General features: G+C 59.5%; 2 protein-coding genes across 5 annotated transcripts; one reads left to right on the plus strand and one right to left on the minus strand.

The window, feature by feature from the left end:
* Positions 1-1,043: 1,043 nt before the first annotated feature.
* On the minus strand, positions 1,044-20,681 carry TCTA (T cell leukemia translocation altered). 3 transcript variants are annotated; one of them, XR_012159901.1, is made up of 3 exons: positions 19,874-20,174; positions 14,595-18,391; positions 1,044-2,223 (listed from the first exon to the last, which is right to left on the minus strand). XR_012159901.1 is itself a non-coding variant. In XM_073352653.1 (3 exons), exons 1-3 carry the CDS (start codon positions 20,535-20,537, stop codon positions 18,349-18,351), a joined length of 312 nt encoding a protein of 103 aa, XP_073208754.1. In that variant the 5' UTR covers positions 20,538-20,681; the 3' UTR covers positions 16,972-18,348. The 3 variants fall into 3 exon arrangements, 2 of the variants coding, with proteins under 2 accessions (XP_073208754.1, XP_073208753.1); XM_073352653.1 differs by lacking the exons at positions 1,044-2,223; positions 19,874-20,174 and adding exons at positions 18,887-18,941; positions 20,324-20,681 and having other exon boundaries at positions 16,972-18,391; XM_073352652.1 differs by lacking the exons at positions 1,044-2,223; positions 19,874-20,174 and adding an exon at positions 20,181-20,681 and having other exon boundaries at positions 16,972-18,391.
* AMT (aminomethyltransferase) lies at positions 7,657-16,237 on the plus strand. 2 transcript variants are annotated; one of them, XM_073352650.1, is made up of 9 exons: positions 7,657-7,882; positions 10,637-10,804; positions 12,196-12,276; positions 13,104-13,235; positions 13,542-13,620; positions 14,304-14,449; positions 14,619-14,799; positions 15,156-15,311; positions 15,616-16,237. In XM_073352650.1, exons 1-9 carry the CDS (start codon positions 7,787-7,789, stop codon positions 15,792-15,794), a joined length of 1,218 nt encoding a protein of 405 aa, XP_073208751.1. In that variant the 5' UTR covers positions 7,657-7,786; the 3' UTR covers positions 15,795-16,237. The 2 variants fall into 2 exon arrangements, with proteins under 2 accessions (XP_073208751.1, XP_073208752.1); XM_073352651.1 differs by lacking the exon at positions 13,104-13,235.
* Positions 20,682-20,897: the final 216 nt, after the last annotated feature.

Consider the following 20,897-nt stretch of genomic DNA (forward strand, 5'->3'; position numbering starts at 1 on the left):
TTGGGATCATTCCAAATATTTGCTTCACTGGGATCCTAGGGTGCATTCCCCCAAGCAGGGATATTATCCCATTCTCCTGCTGTTACCGCTGCTATTTGACATGTTGCGAACCCGAGCTTTTGCCTGAGGTGTTTAATGAGGGATTCACAATGGCTGTAACTGGCATGGGCTCTGCCTTGCTCTAGAGTTAATTTTTAATCATTCCTTGTAACACCTCATTTTCTTTCTCTATTTTATCCTTTTCCCCAGCTTGTTCCTCTAATATTCTCTCCTTTTGTTTCCCTTCTCTGAGTGCTTCCCGAAGGGGATCTAACTGGCTTTGTATTCCTGTTGCCAATACCTTTCACTTCTCAGCTTCTTTTTCTGCTTGGGAAAGTTTCTTGTGCAGAGAGACACTCTCCTGCCGGCAAGCTGCCAGGCAAGCGAATGACTCATTGCACGCTTCCGATAGTAAACAAATTGCTGCCGAATCTCTTTTTGTTGGGGTGGAAAGTTTGTACAGGAGTATATATTGTGCCAGCCTATCTTCTCAATCCAAAATGGCCTGCACATCTGCCAATAGGTGTTCAGCCCGCTGGTTGTGCCCAAACCTTGATAAAATTTGTTTAAAAGGGGTGACTTCTTGAACAAAAGGTAACTCTCCTGACTTTTCTTAGGGGCATCTTTAGATTGTTGTTTCTTAAACATTTTTCCCAGAGATATAAAATCATGCAATGCTACTCAGATTCTTTTAACCCACAAATACTATTTGCCCAAACTCCTATATCCTTCAGAGTTGGTCTTACACAGAAAATACCACCTAAAACTCCTCAAGAGTTTGTTCCGATGCCAAAACAGACAGTCTTAAGCAGCAGTCTCCTCCGACTGCTCAGCTCTCTATGACCAAGGGTGCGCAGACAAATTTTAAAATAAGCAATCCATTTTGCATAAACAATCAATCTTTCAACTTTACAATAAGTGTGGTGTACGGCCACGTTCCCCTGTCCGCAATTCTCCACCAAAAATGTTATGCTTATAAAAACTCACAGAATCTTTTTCAGGGGACAAAGCAATAAGCCATGTTTATTTAAAATGTCAACAGATATTAAAATCAGCAAATATATGTATATATTCAAACTAGCACACACACATAGGTTCTGGAGCTGGTGTTTATAGTTACCCCGTCCTTATTGTTGCTCGAGTCAGCCTAGTGGCCAGCTACACTGAACACGAGTAGGGGGAGCTAGGCCTCCATCAGTCTGATGCTCCATTGTTGCAGAATGACCCAAAGCCTCCTGGCCTCCCACCTTTATAGTAGTCGTCTTTCATGTCAGTCTACGAATTTTGCTTTGTCAGCTGGGATCCATTAATTACAAATCTGCCCTTCTCACAGTCATCTTTCATCACTGACGTCTGAATCCTCAATCACAAACTGGGTGCTAGGTGTTTACACAGCTGCTCCTTATCTTATACTTTGTTCTTAGTTTGGGGCAGATGCCTTGCACTTCAGGGTCATTAATTTGCACCTCTTCAGCCATCAGGACAGGATGACACTAGTGTCTTAGGCTTTGTCTACGCTGAAACAACACACCCCTGAGCGATGCAAGTTTCAGTGCTGTAAAGTGGCAGTGTAGACAGTGTACCAGCACTGGAAGCCCCGCTCCCAGCACTGGTAGCTACTCCCCTCGTGGGGGTGGGTTTTTTACAGTACTGGGAGAGCTCTACAAAGCCACGTTAAACGCTTTAACTTTGGTAGTGAAGACATACCCTTAGGCTTTGGCTACACTTGCACATTATACTGAAATAACGCCTCGCAGACTGCTCTACCTTACTCCCCGTCCACACTGGCAAGGAACGTAGAGCGCTCTGACTCCCTGGCTGGAGCGCTCCTGGTACCCCACCTCCCTGAGAGGATTAACAGCTGTTGTGCATTGGCTGAGACACCCCACTGTAAACGGGGAGTAATGTTATTATGCACTGATTGAACTCCGGAAACTCCCCATAATCCTTTAAACTGAGGCGTCCTCTCTTATTTTGTTGTAAACTCCGGAGGCGGAAGTGCCGTTTCAAAGCTCCGTTTCGGGGGCTGCTTATCAAAAAAACAAACACAGCTACTGTTTGCTTTGAATGAGTGAAAGGCAGGCGGGGGGCTCCGTTGGGAGTGCCGACAGCTAATGTTTGCTTGAAGAGAGAGGCGGCGCGGGGGGGCTGAGGTCCATTTCCGCGAGCGGCTGCTTATCTCGTCTATGAGAAAAAAAGAAACAGCTGCCGTTTGCTTTCAGTGCGTGAGAGAGAGGCGGGGATCTGTACTTACAAGACAGCTCGCTGACACACTCTCAGCCCCCCAAAACCCCACGCTCTCCCCCCCACACACTCCCTGTCACACTCCACCCCACCCCCCATTTGAAAAGCAGGTTGCAGCCACTTGAATGCTGAGATAGCTGCCCACAATGCACCGCTCCCAATGCAGCTGCAAATGTGGCCAGGACAGTGCGCTGGCAGCTATCAGTGTGGACAGACTGCAGCGCTTTCCCTACTCAGCTGTATGAAGGCAGGTTTAACACACAGCACTGTACATCTGTAAGTGTAGCCAAGGCCTTATTTCTCACTTCCTTCTTCTTGTGATTAGGCCCATCTGCTCAGCTGGTGTCTCTTCTTATCTCCTCACATCCTTGCATACCTCACTCATATAAAGAACAACTATACATCCATCTACTAAGCAATTAGAGGAAACAGCACAGGGACTGTAAAACAATTTTCTTACAAGCAGACTTGTAGCAGAACATCATGATTTTGAAACAAATCCAATCATTTACTATTTCAATTCATAAGACAAATTACTACTAACTTAATAAATCCAAAACAGCTTAATAGATCAAGGCAACTTTGTCAGGGATTGGTATTGGGTATGCTTTGTTATTGGGTATGCTTTGGCTAACAAGGGAGTTACGGTCTCTTCCAACCCTAATCTTCTTTGATTCTATGATTCTAGGTGGACAGAAGAATTCGGGCAGCCTAGGTACCGCCTCTCGGGGAGGTCAGTTGCGTACACTGGTGGGAGAAGCCCTGTTGGTGTAGGATGTGTCTACACTGAAGTGGGGCAGCTGTGAGGTTATAAGAGTAGACAAGCCTAGAGGAAAGAAGTTGCTACAGAAGCATAGCACCAGGAGGCCTGGTGTTGGCCAGGAGGGACTAGGCGGGCCTGGTCTACACTTAAATTAGGAGGACATAGCTACGGCACTCAGAGATGTGAAAGCCCCCCTCCCCAAGTGCTGTAATTAAGTCAACCTAAGCCCAGTGTAGATGTGGCTGGGTCAATGGATGAATGCTTCTGTCAACCTAGCTACCACTGCTCAGAAGCCAAAAAACCTTTCCAGCAGCACAGCTGCCATGCCGGAGCTGTACCACTGTATCACCCACAGTGTAGACATGGCCTCAGCCTTACCCTTTGCTCCTGGATACTAACCGAAGGACTTCCCAACCCTGTGTCCCAGTTGACTCTGTTTGCAAAAGGCTGCCAGGTGTCACTGCAAACACTGGCTGAGGTTCACTGAGCCCTGAAGAGGAGGAAAGGCTCTGACTAGGAGTCTATCTCAGGCCATGGCAACATGACTAAATTGACAAACATTATGCCGGGGTGCGCTGATGTAACACGGGGCATCCCCAGGTGGTATTCCAGCATGTCCACCCCACCGTGGGGCACAATACCTTTGGGGACATTGTCACTGCTTGGTGGGCTAACTGGGAGTTTCACAGGGCTTTCTGGAACCAAGCAGGTCAAAATCCCACCATGCCACTGTCCACATCCCAGGATTTTCACATCTTTCTCTTTCCTGCCTGGTGCTATTCGGTGTCTGCCAGCTCTCGTCCAGAAGCCTGCAGAGCTCCATACGGTTCTCTTGTCTGTTGCTAATACAGGCTGCACAATTCTCTAGCATTTGCACAGTCTGAGGCAGCTCTGCTCCCATCAGGGCTGCAAGGAGGATGATGCAGAGATGTTTGGGCACAATAACTGGATGCTGATGGACTCAGCAAAAGTCAGTACCTGGTTGCTGCTCTTTACAGAGCGGTCCACATGGGGGAGCGCAGAAAGGGAAAGAGACATCTCAAAGCTCCCTGATGTTATTCTCACACATCTCTGTAATAAGAAATGCTTACTGACACTGTGGCTTTGGAGTGCATCGCCTGCACTGCTCTCCAGTGCAAACCCTAGGAAGCACAGCCAGGCTGGGCGGAGGGCATGCTCCATTGCAATGTAGCTTGGTTCCTCCCTCGGTATAGGTGTAGCTTGGTTCCTCCCTCGGTATAGGTATAGAGCAATGGCAGTGAATATACTGGCACTATTTTCATAGGCAGTTATTTTGGCTGGTCTTGCGGGTCATAAAGGCAGCTGTTACTGGCAGCCCAACATGGCCCGGGCCAGTAGGCTTCTAGCCTGTCTACTGCAATGGTGCTAGAGAACTGGCCATAGAGTGGTGCGGAGAGTGTCCTGGGTGGAGGCAGAACCAAGGCTGCCCTCCCTAGAAACCTTGGGGAGAGGATTGCACAGCATCTGCATGGAAGTCTCCCTGAGGTCTCTCATGAGAAGAAAAGCGACATCCCCATTCTGATACTGGAGAACTCTGCATGGCCCCACTGCCCAACAAGCCAAAGACATGAGAAGCCGATGCCGATTCTTCCTGTTTGTTCTACCTCTTTCTACCTCAAACCCTGGACACTGGCCTGCTGTGGCCTGTGGGATCGGATGGCCAGGACACCTGGTTAGATTGTGTTCCCTGACCGTCCCTCTCTCCCATTGGCCCAGTGGAGCCATGCGAAGGTGACACCTGCCTGAACCCACGAATGGGCTGCGTGCCGGTTTTAAATGGGGAACAAAGGCTGGTAGGGGACGGTGGGGGCGGGGAGGTTCAAGGAAAGCAAAAAACAGGAGAAAAAGAAGGAATAATGTCACGGGGTCCCAGACTGGGGGCTCTGGAACTGCTCTGAATGAAGCCAGGTAGGACTCTGGGGCAGCATGTCTCCCCTCAGGCCCACTCTCACTAGAGCAGCCTGCTCGCCTTCAGCGCCTCATGGGTCTGACCTCGGAGCATTCAGCCCCCTGTTCTCACCACGATCTCCCTGCAATGAGTCCCCCTGGATGGGCCACCTGGGGAAGCCTCACCTGTCCCCAGAGGGGCCCTGCACCCCACTCCACAGTCAGTGGTGACTCGCAGCATGTGTAAAACAGAAGGTTTATTAGTTGTGTGGAACACAGTGTAGAACAGAGCTTGTTACCACTGAAAGCAGGAAGTTACGGCAAAGTCCATATTGGGGGATCCCCACCCCAAAGTCCCAAACCAGGAGACTGACTCGCTTCCAGCAGCCTCCACTCAGTCACACCCAGTGCCCCCTTGTCAGCCTTTGTCTCTTTTCCGAGCAAACCGGTCCCCTGGCCTCCACCTCTCGCTTTGTTCTCCAACAGCTCTGGCTGGCTCCCACAGAGGATCAGTTGCCAGAGTGTCGGCCATTGTCTGTGCCAAGGCAGCCAGTCAGCAATCACACCTGCCCGCTAGTCCAGTGGCTCTCAACCTTTCCAGACTGTTGTCCCCCTTTCAGAAGTCTGATTTGTCTTGCGTACCCCAGGTTTCACCTCACTTAGAAACCACTTGCTTATAAAATCAGACATAAAAATACCAAAGTGTCAACAGCCACCTTATTACTAGAACACTGCTGATATTCTCATTTTGTCTGTATGAAATTTTAGTTTATATTGATTTCGCTAGTTTTTTATGTAGCCTGTGGTAAAACTAGGCAAATATCTAGATGAGTTGATGTACCCCCTGGAAGACCTCTGAGTACCCCCAAGGGTACGTGTACCCCTGACTGAGAGCCACTGCTCTAACAGCCTCTGCTTGATCACAGATCACACACCCTTGTCCCACCACCTAGATACTTGTGCAACACATAGAGGAAACTGAGGCACACACATTTTTCATACAAAACATTAAAAAAAATCCCATTTAATCACAAATGTATGAAGATACTTCCCCCCGCTCCCATTCCCGTGATCAGCAGCCTCATCCATGCAAGCCTGGCAAGACTGGCTAAATTTTGCGGAGTTTCAATCAGTGCCTGGCCCACTGCCACATCTCCCTCCTCCTCCTCCTCCTCCTCTCCTGCCTCGCTGTTCACAACTGGGGTCTCCTCCAAGGTGTCCACAGTGGTCTGCGGGGTGTGGGTGGGCATGCACCTCATACAAGCAGCAGGTCTGTGAGGCACTACCAAATATCTAGTTGCCCTCCTTTGCACAGCACTGCATGCCCCTTCTCCTGCAGCCCCTGTGCAATGTGCACCACGATGGTCGATGGTCCGTAGCTGGGCCTGCAAAGCCTCTTCTCCCTGCCGGCCCAGGAACTCCAGTAGCTCCAGGCAGGAGCATGTCTAAGCAGTTCTTGGTGCATGGAACTGGCCTGGGTGGTTGGGCAGGTGCACACAATGAGGGAGAGCTGCCAGCTGTGTTCACCAAGATGGGCAATCAGTAAAAGGCATTTCAGAACCACGCAGGAAGTTAAAAGGTGAGGGAAGGTGTGAACTGCAGGGTACCATTGGGCTGCATGCTGGGAAACTGCATTCCAATTTCTGCGCCCTCTGGGCAGTGCAGGTCAGAACCAGGACTAGTGCTGTCATGGGGACAGGGGCACTGTGGGATGGGTGCAGGAGAACTGGTAGGGTCACAAGTCCTGTAATGGCTCACTTGCAGTGGTGTTAGAGCGTTGCTGTCCTGGGCGGCAGGAGAAAGGTGCGAGCATAGACACATGCACACGCGGACTCGCCCAGACCTTGCTTTGCAATGTAGACCAGGCCTAAGCAGGACTCACTGGGCAGAGAGACTGGATGAAGCAGGCAAGTTTAGCCAGGGGCTCAGCCTCAGAGGTGTCCTGCCCTGGGCTCTGGCACACTGAGGGGACCCTCCAAGGGTGGGGTGTAGTGACACTCCTGGGGCTCCATGACAAGCTAAAGGCTGGCCCCCCAAAGATGAGGTGTGTGCACAGGTGGACATATGGCTCAGGGATGCTGCCACAGGGGATGGGAGCCCCAGGCTGTGAACACCCTACACTTGGAGCCATGCTCCACAGCCCGAAATCCTGGGGAGCTGGGCAGGTGCCGCAGCCACGCTGCCATGGGCATGGCAGGGGCTGTCCCTGCAATGGGCACATCCCAGTATGCAGCCCAATGGCACCCTGCAGTTCACACCTGTGTGAGCAGCACCAGGGGCCTCTACTGGGATTGGGGCACCTAGCAGTCCCGGAGTTCAGACAGACCCACATGTGTCTGGCTGGGGGCCCGGGGTAGAATGGGGGAGGTGGGCCCGGGGCCCACACACCCTCGCCACACCAGGAGCCCCCAGGTCCCATGCAGGCTGGGCTCTCCCTGGTGCCCCAGCTGGGGGTGGGGGGAGCCGGGAGCAAAGCACCCAAAGCGCCCCAGCCCCCCGAGGGGCCCGGGTGGCACAGATATCACATGAGACAGGTGTGTCCCCCCCCGCGCTGCTCCTCCCCACACCGCGTTAAACCCCTCCCCCCGGAGCTCTCCTCTCCCGCATTAATCTCCTCCCCCTACAGCTCCCCCGAGTTAATTCCCTCCCTCCGCAGTTCCCTCGGTGCGTTAAACCCCTCCCCCCGCTGCTAATCCCCTTTCCCGCAGCTCCCCCCCCCCCCCGCAGCTCCCCCGAGTTATCCCCTCCCCCGGCGTTAAACCCCTCTTCCCCTGGCGGCCCCATTTCCCAACCTGCAGTGCCGGGGGCAGGCCCGGGATCCGAGGCTGCGGGATGCTGCGGGCGGGCGGCCGGACTGCGCTGCGGGTCAGACCCCGGGGCCTGGAGCCCGGGGCGGGCGGGCGGCGGCGCTGCTGCAGCTCCGGGCCGGTGAGCGGGGGCGGGGGGACCCCGGCGTCCGGGTGCAACCCCCATAGTCCGGCCTGTGTCCTGCGCAGGCACTGTCCCGGGCTCCGGTCCCCACTGCCCCAACTCCCGACTGCCCCTTCCACCACCACCAACTTCCGCCTCGACCCTCCCCATGCCCCCGATACCCGACACCCCCTGATTGCTCTTCCATGGCCCCCAACTTCCACCCCGACCCCCGATACTCCCTGACTCCCACCCCCAATTCCTGCCCCCTGAGTCCCAGCCCCCACCCCTGAATCCTCCCCCCCCACTCCCAACCCAGACCCCATACTGCTCCCCAATACCTGCTGCCCCTGATACCTGACACCCCCTGACTGCCCCTCCACAGCCCCCAACTTCTGCTCCGACCCTCCCACCACTCCCAACTCCGACCCCCCTGCTGCCCTGGTACTCCCTGACACCCACCCCCAATTCCCCACCCTTTACCCCTGATTCCCAACCCCTACTCCCTGGCTCCGATACCCAACACCCCCAAACTCCAACCCCCTAATTTCCCCTGAGCTCCCCCTGCTCCTCTGCTGCCCCCCAAATCCCACCCCTGACCCCCCACTGCCCACTACCACCCCCCACCACCCCAATACACAACCCCCCCAACTGCCACCCCCCTGACTGCTGGTGAACACCCCCTCCAGGCCCCTGACTTTGCACTTCCTCCCTACATCCTGGCTTTGGGATAAAAACAAATTTAATTTGTAGCTGGGGCTGCTGTAGAGAATCCCCTTGCCCCCTCCCTAACCTACCCCCCATACGGCCCCACCCAACTGCCCCCTCCTACGTGTCCCTCTACTGCCCCCACTAGCCTTCGGGACTATGCCCCCTGTGTCTGTCTCCCATATGTCTCCTGACTGTTCTTTGTACCCCCTGTTCCCCCTGACTGGTGTGCCCCCCCTACTCCCAAATGCCCTGTCCCCTCAGACTACACCTCCCAGCTGCTCTCCTTTTGCCCCTCCAGCTGCCCTCTGCACCTCTGTGCCCCTGCTGTGGTGGTGGCTGCCTGAGTGTGCAGAGAGCCTGCCCCGGGGATTGGGGTGAGCCTGTGTTGGTGCCAACTCTGAACCCTAATGATGAATGTGGACTCTTCCTACTGATCTCTCTGCAGGCAGGGTAGGGGTGGGAGACTGGCAAAGAGCAGGGGCCAGAGAGACCTGGTGGAGGGGGGAGCGAAGCAAGAGATAGGGCAGCAGGACACCTCCCCCGCAGTGACCTTGGATATGCCAATTACCGATAATGAAGGGCACGTGCTGGGCAAAGGGCAGGAGCTCCCCTTGATCAGTGCACACAGCCCTGGGCTCTGCCATCAGTAAATATAGCCCTCGTCGTGTCCCCCCCGAGCAAGGATGCCCCGCTCCCCTCCATCCATCAGGGAGGCACCATGGACCCCAGCCTGGGGTTCTGGCTTTCTCGGCGGGTTGCGGGGGCTGTGTCCGTCACGCCACAGGGAGCCGACGCGGCCAGAAAGGGGAGTCCAGCCTTGTGCTGAGTGTTGGCAGCTCTTGGCATGTAGGGAAGGGGATGCTGCTGCAGCACGGTGCTGCCAGGCTGGCACTGCAGCTCCCCCTCAAAGCCATCTCTCTCCTGCTGGGCATGACCACGGTGGGGGTGGCAGGGGGTGCTGTGTCCCCTGCTGCCTGTTCTGTGCCAGCCTGGGGAGCATGGCCGAATCCTGGGGGTCCTGGCCCCTACAGTGTGGGGTACAGCGCTACAGGGAGGGGTGGGAGGACCCAGAAACCTGGCGGCTGAACGTTCCCATTAGTCCAGTCTTTGGGTCTGGCACTGGGGCAGGTTCCCCTTCTTGGAAAATCCACATGGGCTCAGACCTGCAGCCTGGTTCTGAGCCGGGGCCCTGGCAGCCAGCCTGGGGGCTCCTCTCCATTCTGGGGCCTCTTGGGGAGCCCCTCTTGTGCCTCAAGATGAGTGTCCGAGCCAGCTCTGCAGCCCGAGGCCTCAGCTGGCATAGACACGTGCTGCTAAAACTTCTGGAATGGGAGCCCAGAGCCGGGAGCAGAGTGCCCCCCAGACCTTCCCCATCTGGAGCAGGTCCGGGGGGAGGGGCTCACGCTGACAGGGCTGTAGCCATGCACTGAGACTAAAGGGGGAAGCCTGGGGGTTCCCCAGCAAGACTGAGGTGGTCTCCCCTGGAGCCTGCATCCCTGGTTCCAGACATGCCTGGCACTGGGGTTACAGTGGGGCAGGGCTGCCAGTGCCCCACTGTGGTGCCAGCTGGCGTCCCTTGGTCTGGGGCACAGCCCTGCAAACTGAGGCTGGCATTGGGCAGGGAGGAGCAGCAGGGTGGTGGGGGGACAGAGCCTTCAGCCTGGGTATGCTCCCAGCCTGGGGGCAGCGCAGGGAGACCCTGCGAGCTAGCCCCAAGCTGTTCAGGGAGGGGCTGCCACTGCGCAAGTGTGGCTGAGGTACCAGCTGGTCTGTGCCATCCTCTCTCCATTCTGCCCACAGGGGCATTACTGGGGGTCAGCTGAAGGTTCAGCCATGTCTCACAGGAGGGTGCCCGAGCTCTGACTGCCAGCGCGGTCCTCAGATGGTAACATGCCCCGTGACAGGAACATTGCCCTGGGGCAGTGCCCATCGACCCTTCCTGGCCGGGAGCCATGCTGTGCCCTGGACCTGTGGCTCTGTGCCAGGTGCCAAGCCCAGCCCCTCTTGCTGGGGGGTTCTAGTGCCAGGGCCGACCTGATCCGGCCCCCTCTCGCCCTGCAGGACAGCCTGAAGCAGACGCCCCTCCACGCCTTCCACCAGCAGCAGGGCGGCAGGATGGTGAACTTCGCTGGCTGGAGCATGCCCGTGCAGTACGCACTGAGCCACTTGGAGTCCCACCTGCACACGCGCCAGCACTGCTCCCTCTTTGACGTCTCCCACATGCTGCAGGTAGCATCGCCCGCCCCAGCCGCTCCCCGCCAAGGGTCCCCTGTGCTCACAGCCTGGCTGCATGCAGGCCAGGAAGCTGTACACCCCATTTGCTGTGCATCCGCTCACCTTGTAGACGAGCCTGAAGACACCCCGAGATGAGGAAACTGAGGCCCAAGCAGGGCCAGCCAGCACTGCCCAGAGTCAGATCTTAGGGGTGTGACTACAGCTGTGGCCCTCCTGAAACAGGGCAGGGACTCAGCCAGGCTGCACAGCGTATTAGGGCAGAGCAGAGAATGGAACCCACGAGTCCTAGCTCACTCGTCCTCCCCCGCTTGCATTGGGCACCTTAAAAATATCTTAATACACAAGTACCCAGCCCTGCCAGCAGGGGCAGGGCAGGACTCTCTGCAATGGCGGGGGCGGGGCTGGACCGGCGAAGGGCTCTCTGCAATGGCTGGACTGGCACAGGGCTCTCTGCAATGGCGGAGGAGACGGGGGCAAGGCTGGCATGGGGCTCTCTGTGATGCTGGAGAGGGGGTAGGCAGGGCCGGCATGGAGCTCTTTCTGATGGGGGAGGGACAGGGTCGACACTGGGCTCTCTGCGATGTGGTGGGGCTGGAGCTGGGGGGGACTTTCTGCAATGCGGGGGGCTGGGCCGCCGCTGGGCTCCCTGCGATGGGGGTGGAGGGGGCAAGGCTGGCTCTCTGAGATGCGGGGGCTTGGGCCGATTTAGGGCTCACTGTGATGAGTGGGAAGGGCCGGCGTGGGGCTCCCTGCAATGGGGGTGGAGGGGACAGGGCCAGCATGGGGCTCCCTGCGATGGGGATGGAGGGGGCAGGGTTGGCACGGGGCTCTCTGAAATGTGGGGGGCTGGGCTGGTGCAGGGGTCTCTGCGATAGGGGTGGAGGATTCCGGGCTGGCGTGGGGCTCCCTGCGATGGGGGTGGAGAGGGCACGGCTGGTGCGGGGCTCTTTGTGATGGGGTGGGGGCCTGGGCCGGTGCACAGCTTTCTGTGATGGAGTTGGGGGGTAAGGCCAGCAGGGGGCTCTCTGCGATGGGGGTGGGGGAGCAGAGCCGTCACGGGGCTCTCTGTGATGGGAGCTGGGCATGTCTTAATGGCTATGGAGCAGGGCTGGCAAGCTGGTCTCAAGCTGTGCCCATGCTGGAGATGCCCACAGCTGGCCCATGCCATCTGATGTGGGTCATGGGACTGGCACGAGGGGCTGTTAAATTGCCGTGTAGAAGTCCAGGTTTAGGCTGGAGCCAGGATCCTGCGAGGTGGGAGGGCCCCAGAGCTGGGCTACAGCTGGAGCCAGAACATCTACATGGCAATGAAACCGCCCTGCAGTCCAAGCCAGCTGCCTGGCCAGCCAGCGGAGACAAGACCCTCAGCAATGTCTCCTTTCCAGACCAAGGTGTTTGGCCGGGACCGGGTGAAGTTCATGGAGAGCCTGGTGGTTGGGGACATTGCAGAGCTGAAACCAGACCAGGTACGGTGGGTGTGAGATGCCCTCCCCCATCCCCATGGCCAGGAGTCTTTGTAGTGCCCTGGAGAAAACAGCAGTGGGTTTTAGGGCAGCCTGGGCATGGGCAGAGCTACCGTTGTGGGGAGCCCTAGCCCTAGCCCCCCTCTGCCCCTGCTCTGTGTGCAGCAGCAGCCTGGCAGCTCCTGCCATATGCCCGGTGGGGCACTCAGCTCCCTGCTGAGTGGGGCGAGGAGCTCACCTAGGAGCCAATGTGTTGATCTGGGCCCAGGCAGCCCTGGTGACTCTGTGACTCCAACACCTTCCATGTCCCAGGGAGCAAATCGCTTCTCCCCTCTGGGGTAGTGACGCCACATGGGTAGGTCCCGAGTCAGATGGTTCATAACAAGCGCAGAAAATTGCCCCATTCATCACAGGAGACGTGGCCACCTCAGCTGCCTGCCCATCCTGCTCTGGCCATGGGGTCAGAGAGCTGGGGGGGGGTCCCATAGCACAAATCCATCACGAAACCAACCCCATCCTCTGTTCAGTTAGAGAGAGACCCGAGGCTGGGCTACCAGGGGGCTGCGGTCAGGAGTGAGGGGCACCAGCAGAGCTGGGGGAAGCCCAGGGCTGGGCTCGCAGGGGTGTGGTCAGGAGTGAGGGGCACCAGCAGATGGGGGGAGCCCAGGGCTGGGCTTGCAGGGATCTTTCACTGAAGGGCCATTAGGAGACACTGCATGGCATGCTGGTGATCTGTGGCCTTGCCTGGAGTTTCAAAGGTGGGGGGCGGGCAGGGACAGGTCTGCTCTGTGACTTGTGGCTGCTCAGGCTCAGCATGGCCTCGCTCGCAGGGCACCCTGTCTCTCTTCACTAACGAGGAGGGAGGCATCCTCGACGACCTGATCGTGACCAGCACCTCGGAGCAGCACCTCTATGTGGTGTCCAACGCAGGCTGCAGGGACAAGGACTGGGTCCTGATGCAGGTATGTGTGCGGCTGGGCACCCCCTGCCTGGACCCTGCAGTGACCCTGAGAATGGGATCATTGCTGGGCGCCTGCTCTCTCCCTGCTGTGCTGGTGCTACCCTGCTGGTGCCCTTCCCCATGGAGCTGCAGCCCTGGCTGCCAGGGGGCTCCCTGAATAGCAGAGGCGGAAGAATCCATCCCCCGTGCAGGGCTGGAGGCAGGTCTGATGGTGGTCCAGGGTCTGGCTGCTGACCTGGCCCTCAGGAGCTGGGCTCTATCCCTGCTCTGCATGCCCTGTTCTCACCTGTGCTTGTCTCCGTTCCAGGGCCGAGCAGAAGAGCTGCGGGCTGCAGGCAGTGATGTGCACCTGGAGGTCTCTGAGAACGCGCTGCTGGCTCTGCAAGGTAACAGGCTGCCCACCCTGGGCTGCCAGCATGTCCCTACACCAGGGCCCTGCACTGACAGCCCCTTCCCCATTGGGGTCACCCTGGTTCGGAGTTCCTGCCATGGCCGGAGCTGATGGTGCTGGCTCTACTGCCAGGCTGGCCAAGCCAAGGTGGGACTCCCCAAGGGCATGGGAATGGGGCAGGATGTCCTGTAGAGAGAATCTGATGGCACAGACCCCTCGGCCCTGCTGTGCTCCCCCCCATCCCCCACCAGTGCAGGGGGGAGTTGGCAAACACAAGCAGCACTGCCCTGGTATGGGGGGTTGCCAGGTGAGGATCAAGGCCCATCATTCCTGGGCAGAGCTGTCCCAGAGGTGGGGGTGGGTCAGAAATGCTGACTCGCTCAATCTCTTACAGGACTGGTGAAACTTGGAACAAAACCTGCCTGGTGGGGGTCGGGCAGCCCTGGGGCCCAGTACGTGGCAGCCTGCCAGGCAGGCAGGCCCTGGCAGAATGGCTGTGTGGGGCAGCGTTGAGAGAGCAGCGGGGGGCTAGCAGGAAATGCCCATTTGTTGAGAGTCAGACATACTGAAAATTCCCCTGCCGGCTCCACCCCAAGTCCTTTGTGCCCTGCCAGGGTGGGCGCTATCCCCGGGATGCTGAGGCTCACACTGAGCTCCTCCTGTGCTCTCTGTGCCCAGGTCCCTCGGCGGTGCGGGTGCTGCAGACAGGCGTGTCAGATGACCTGGCCAAGCTGTCCTTCATGAGTAGTGTGGTGATGGTCGTGTTTGGCGTGCCAGGCTGTAGGGTGACACGCTGCGGCTACACCGGAGAGGATGGCATCGAGGTACCATGCTGCCAGGCCCAGGGGAGGGGAGGGCGGAGGTACCAAAGCAGAAGCGGCCCTGGTGGGGCAGGGAGGGGGCGAAGTGTCCCGTGGGTGGCATGGTGCTGGCTCAGGCACTGCCTGGTGGGAGGAAGCTGGAACTTACCATGCCTGCCATTGCTTGGCTCAGATCTCGGTGCCCGTCGGGCGCGTGGTGGAGCTGGTGGAGCTGCTGCTCAGGGACCCACAAGTGCAGCTGGCAGGGCTGGCGGCCAGGGACAGCCTGCGCCTGGAGGCGGGGCTCTGTCTCTATGGCAACGACATTGACGAGACGACCACGCCTGTGGAGGCGGCTCTGGTGTGGACCCTGGGTAGGAAGGGGCAAGGAGCAGGGCAGGCATGGCAGGGCCTGGGCACCTTAACAGCTGTGAGGAGCACCTTGGGGGGTGGGTGAGACTGGTATGGGGACTGGAGGCTGGTACAAGGGTGCTAGCTGCCTTGGGGAATGGAGACACAGGGACAGTGAGAGCCCTTGTGGTTGGGGGGGAATAGGTTGTGGGGCACTTGGTGCATGGGGGGCTTGGCCGGGCCCCCAGAGTGCCAGGGCATGGGGGGCTGGCCAGACACCTAGAGGGCCAGTGGATGGGGGTGGGACAGGGTTTGGAGTGCTGGTGGTGTGGGGGAGGGGTGGCCAACCCCCTAACTTGGCCTGTCTTGCTGTCTGCAGGGAAGCGGCGCCGGGTGGCCATGGATTTCCCCGGTGCCAGGGTCATTGTTCCCCAGATCAAAGGGAAGGTGAAGCGCAAGCGCGTGGGACTGATTTCCACGGGCCCCCCCATCCGTCCACACATGCCCATCCTGAGCCTGGAGGGCAGGCCCATCGGTAGGTGGGGCAGGCAGGAATGCGGCCCTTGTCGGGTGCTTGGGCCTGGCTAGCCCTTCATTAGCCCACTTACATGGGCCTCCCTTCCCCTCACTGTGCTGCAGCCCAGGGGGCAGGACCCTGACCCTAGCACGCTTGGCATGTCCGTCTCCCCTGTGTGATAGGCTCCGACCTGCAAAGCTCACTAGCTGGGCCCCACATCAAGGAGGATGGCACAGCTGTATGTTTGGGGTCTGCTGGCAGTGGTGGGGGGCTGGCATGGCTGTTCCCATGCTAACCTACCACTTGTGCTTCCTGTGCCCAGGCAAAGTGACCAGTGGCTGCCCCTCTCCCTGCCTGAAGAAGAACGTGGCCATGGGCTATGTGGAAGGTGAGCAGAGCCGGGTGGGCACGGTGCTGGCTGTGGAGGTGCGGAAGAAGAGCTGCCCTGCCCTGGTCACCAGGATGCCCTTTGTGCCCACCCGCTACCACATGCTCAAGTGAGGCACTGCTGGCAAGCCACGCCTCCCACGCACCCCAACCAATCAGCATGCACCTCTCTGCCCTACATGAAAGGCCACATCCCCAGTCAGGACTCCCCAGAGGACAGCCTGGGCCCACAGTGCCACCTGTCCAAGCAAGGCTGGGCCTCGCCAGGGGCACAGAGCCAATGTCCAGCCATGCACTGCCCAGCCAATGCCAAGGGCATGTAGCTTGCAGCCCCATCTGAGGCCGATGTCAAACCAGGCCAGTCTGTTGGTGGTCTGGGGGGGCAGCCTCTCAGCTGTGCCCTTTGTCCAGACATGCTCTGGCCTGCCGCTTGTATGCCAAATGCTGATGGGCAATGGGCTGGCAAGGTGAGAGCCCCTCTGCTGCCCCGGCCTGCCTGGGCGTCCCCCTTCTCTGTAATTGGGCTGTGATTCTCCATTAAAGACCCCCTGACTCCATTCCTGCTCTGCCACTCGTCTTTATCCATGCTAGGCTGGCGGTGTGCAGTACCCAGCGGGCACAGGCTGGACAACAGCCTTCAGCCGCCACTGCTCACATGTGGCTTCTGAGTATTCTGGGTCCCCCACTGGCCTGGAGCCCATAATCCCCAATGGGGCCTGCCAGGGGCAGTGGCAGAGCTGGGGAGAACAGCTCAGCCCACTGGAGAGCTAGCCTTGCACTGGGGTGGTACATGCCACCTGGCCCTGCAGGCAAAGGGGCCAGCACACTTCGCTCCCATGAGAAAGGGGGAAAGAGACTGGGCACACTGGGGCTGTGGGACCTAGGGTGCCTAAGGGTGGGACCTAGGGTGCCTAAGGGTGCCTAAACTAGGGTGCCTAAGGGTGCCTAAACTAGGGTGCCTAAGGCCAGCCCTGTGCCAGCAGGGCCCAACCACAGGCCTTTTCAAAAGCAGCCATGGGGGTTGTGCCCCCCAACCCCTCCCCCCAGCATGGCATGCGTCCGCTTCATGCTCCTGCCCTTGCCCCCAGCAGGGGGTGAGACCAGGGAGCCCCCATCCCTTGCTGGAAGAGGGCAAGTGGTTCAAGGCAGTTGCTCCAAATGCCTGAAGAGCAACAGCATCCGCCAGCTAGGACAGCATCTCCCTGAGGAGCAGGGGTCCCCTCCTCCAGGGACAGGGTCACAGAGAGCCAGGATGGACGCAGTCCCCCCCAGTAATGGAATGGCAGCATGATCACAGCAGAGGGATTTAATCCAGCCAGCAGGTACCAGCAAGGCCACAGGAGCCAGGCCAGCACCCTTAGCCAGGGCCTGGCAGGGTGCAGAGGGACAGCAGGTGGCCCTGGGGCTAAGGGCCTAGCCTGGGATACAGATACCAGGCTCCAACCCCAGTTGTGCCACTATGTGCCTGCCAGGCCATTAGCCAGGTGCTGCCTCTGAGCCCTGCCCCCTCCTGAGCTTGGAGAGACCCTTGCTCACTGCAGGTGGGGCTGAAAGTACCTGGGGCCAGCTATTCCTACTGCCCTGAGAGGCACCCTGGCCCCTAGGCTGGGTTTGCCATGGGCATGCTGTTCCCACTCTGATCCCAAGGGCTGGCACCTTGGCAGAGGGCACTGACCTAGGAAGGCCTCACCTGGCCCAGGCAGATGGCATGGGGGGTGTTGTGTGGAAGCTGGTAGTGTTGCTGCCCAGATGCCAGTGGGCTATCACTCCAACACTGCTATGAGACAATGAACAGGGTAAGAGCAGCCAGGTGCTGTCCCAAGGCCCACCACACCACCAAACCCCAGGGAGGTGGGCAGCTCAGCTCTCTGCTCCCACGCCATGTAACCAGTGGGATGGTGACAGGCGCTGCCATCCTGCCCCGCAGATCCCCTGTGCCCAGGAGCAGAATTCTGCCCCTCTGAGGAGCAGCTGCAGTTCCTCAGGGGCCTGGGTCGCAGGGAGCAAAGGAGTTCTAGCAGCAGGGAGTGGGACCTCCCACCTTGGCTGCTGGGGCAGGAAGTGGTACAGGTGTATGAGGCACACAGTCCCTGGAGGCAAAGGAGGGGGCTTGGCAGCAGGAAAGGGGGGATTGGGGCAATTTTCCCTGGAAGGGGCTGGGGCATGAGAAGGCTTTCGGCTCATCAGTGGTGGGGGCAGCAGTGGACAAGAGCTGGGGGAAGGGGCTGGGAGCATGTGCTCAGGAGCATGTGCTCAGGGAGGATTTAAGCTGGGCACGAGGACCACTGAGGCACAGACTATTGACCGCCCCCCCCCCCCCATGTACACCAGGGACACAGGCCTGTGGCCACTGCAGGGGCCTGTTTTGTTTGGGGCAGGTAGGGGGAAGGGCTGATGTGCTTGGGGCAGTGCAGATGCCCCCAGAAGTGACCACAGGGGTGATATCACAGCTTGCCCTGCCTGAGAGGCTATGCAGAGTTCAGCTGGGATGGGCACAGGCCAGGTGGCTGCACAGCTCCCTGCTAGCCAGGGGCTAGGCCACAGGTGACATAGCTGCGGTCTCCAATGCAGCGAAGGTGCAAAGCCAGTTTCTCTGGGTGGCAGCACTGGGTCCATGGGTGGAGCTGTCCCAGGTACGCCCCTGCCCACCAGCGTATCCGTCCATGCCTCATTCTCGGTGCATCTTCATGGCCTCATTGCTTGAGCTGTCCCTACAGGAGGGTGAGAAGAGAGCAGGCGCCATAGACAGAGCTTTGGGGCAAGCCCCAGACACCTGAGGCTCGGCTCCTGCAGCTCAGAGGACTGGAGAGAGCCTGGGGTCAGAGTGGGAAAGGATGGGTGGAGTCCTCTGGCAGACTCCACACATGCACACAGATCCTGTGGGGATGGGCACTGCCAGTAGGGCATGCCAACCCATACATCCCACTGCAGTGCCTGGGCACGAGAGCCACCACTGAGGTAACCCCCACCCAGGGCAGGCATGGCAAGGCTCCCCCTGCTGGCAGGGAAGCAGCTGGCAGAGCTGGGCTTCTGCCCATCTCAGAGCCCGCATTCTGGCAGTGCATGGGCCAGGACCAGCTGTTTCTGAGGCCTGAGCTGCCCTTGGAGAAGAAGCCTTACGAACTGGTGAGGTGGAGCACAGCCAGGCTCCATGCCTGTAAGCCCCCTGCTGAGCAACACAGGACTGAGCAGCCGGAAGCACTCACCAGGTGGGGAAATATGAGGCACCAGCGGGGGTCCCTCCATTCTGGCTGCCTCTGCCTGGAAACAAGGCGAAGGAGCAGTCAGGGCAGGGCCAGACAGGGCTCAGCAGGGGGCAGGCAACAGGCAACTTGCTGAAGGATACTCAGATGATGCCTAACAGCTGCTCCACATGCCACAGCCAGGCCAGCACCTGGTTTCCCCCCCTTGGTACCAGGGAGCTGCTGGACACAAGCCAGCCCCTTCCATGCTGCCTGGACAATGGTGCAGCGCTCCTGGATTTCCTCTGCGTGGGCGGGGGCCCACAAGCAGCCAGGGACGTGCAGCAGCGTGTGCCCTAGTCCTCACTGCCCCCCTCCAGCCTGTAGGTGAGACAGTGTGAAGAAGAGCACCGTTCCCTGCCCCTGGCAGTCTCACCCTCTCCCCAGGGTCACTCAGCCCTATGGGCACCAGGGCAAGGCACACAGACGTCCCCTGCCCAGATTCCACGAGGAATGGCTCTGAAGCGGTGGTACTATGGGACAAACCTGTGCACAACAGGCCACTGGGAGAGGGCGGGAAGCCAATCAGAACAGGCTACCTGCCCGAACAAGCCCAGGAGAGCCTGAGAGGAGCACCGGTCTCCCAGGGCCAGGGCCAGGCCCAGCAGCAACCCCCTGCCCTATGCCTTACATCGTTTGGAGCCCCAGTTCTCCCTGACAGCTGGAGCCAGGCCCACTCAAACTGTGGGGCGGGCAGCTGCTGGGGCAGGGCCTGGCACAAGGTGCCTAGGCTGCTCTGCCCAGGTATGCTGCTGGGATCTGGGTGCCAGAGACAGGGCTGGCTCCAACCCCAGCCCCCGACAGTACTTGGGACTGCCCAGGTTAGGCAGGAGCGCCAGGGGCATGGCACTTTGGGCAACGGGCCATCCTCCAGGACTCCCGCATTTGGAGCTGGCCCCTTACTGGGGGCCGGGTTCCACCACATTCCCTATAGCACAGCTCAGTCAGTACCTGAGCGTCAGCCCTGCCTGCAGCAGGAGGTTCAGCTCGGTTGATACTTGGCCAGCAGCCCGGCCCAGCGGGGGAGGCAGTTCGGGTCAGCACCTGGACGGCAGCTTGGCCCAGGGTTCGGTGTCCGGCCAAGGGTTTGGTTCAGGTCGGTACCTGGTCGGCGGCGCAGCCCAGGGGTCCGGTTCGGTACCAGGGCAGCAGCAGAGCTCGGCCCAGGGGTTTCGGGTCGGTACCTGTCTGGCAACCCAGCCCAGGTGTTCGGCTTGACCCGGCCAGGGGGGTTGATTCAGCCCGGTTTGGTCGGTACCTGGGCGGCAGCAGAGCCTAGTCCGGGGCGGGTTCGGGGCCCAGGCCGGGAGCTCGGTTCATCCTGGGAGAAGGGGGCCCGTACCTGGGCAGCAATACAGCCCAGCCCGGGGGAGGTTATCGGGGGCTCGGTTCGGCCCGTACCTGGGCGGCAGCAGAGGCGGCTGACGCGGCCCCCGTGGAGCCGCCAGGCAAGGTGGATGCCCAGCAGGCTGAGGCCCAGCCAGAGCAACAGCAGCTGGAAGAGCGCGGCCCGCAGGTCCTGAGCCGCCCAGTCGGCCGCGAACTCCTGCCCCAGCCAGGCTAGGCCCCGCAGCGCCCGGCCCGGCGCCTCCCAGCTCAGCCACGGTGCGGCCATCGCCTTGCGCAGGCCCCGACAGAGCACTGCACTGCGCAGGCGCCGAGAACTGTACTATTGCTTCCGTCCTCTCTTGAAGGGGAGCACCCCGTGAACCTGAGACAGTGAGCGGAGCCGGTGCAGCCCGGCTCCTCCTCCCGCAGCCCGCCCGCCCGATGCCCTCCCCGCCCCTCACAGGCCGCGTTCCCCCGCTCCAGAGTGTGGTCCCGCCCCTCCTCTCATAACCTGGCCCCCATCTGCAGCGACCTTGCACCTCGTCCCACAACTCACTCTCCACCGCACTGGCCCCTCCCCTCACAGTTCGGCCTCCCCACTGGCCCCACCCCTCCTCCCACAGCCCTGCCCCTAGCTCACGGGCTC

This window comes from Lepidochelys kempii, chromosome 7 (genome assembly GCF_965140265.1).
Source record: "Lepidochelys kempii isolate rLepKem1 chromosome 7, rLepKem1.hap2, whole genome shotgun sequence".
Classification (NCBI taxonomy): domain Eukaryota; kingdom Metazoa; phylum Chordata; order Testudines; family Cheloniidae; genus Lepidochelys; species Lepidochelys kempii.

Bases quoted from the DNA above. Each gene is read 5' to 3' on its own strand.
- AMT (XM_073352650.1), top strand. From the start codon at position 7,787: ATGCTGCGGGCGGGCGGCCGGACTGCGCTGCGGGTCAGACCCCGGGGC. The intron at 10,805-12,195 runs GTAGCATCGCCC...TCTCCTTTCCAG, and splicing joins ACGTCTCCCACATGCTGCAG to ACCAAGGTGTTTGGCCGGGA. The intron at 12,277-13,103 runs GTACGGTGGGTG...CCTCGCTCGCAG, and splicing joins CAGAGCTGAAACCAGACCAG to GGCACCCTGTCTCTCTTCAC.
- TCTA (XM_073352652.1), bottom strand. From the start codon at position 20,537: ATGGCCGCACCGTGGCTGAGCTGGGAGGCGCCGGGCCGGGCGCTGCGG.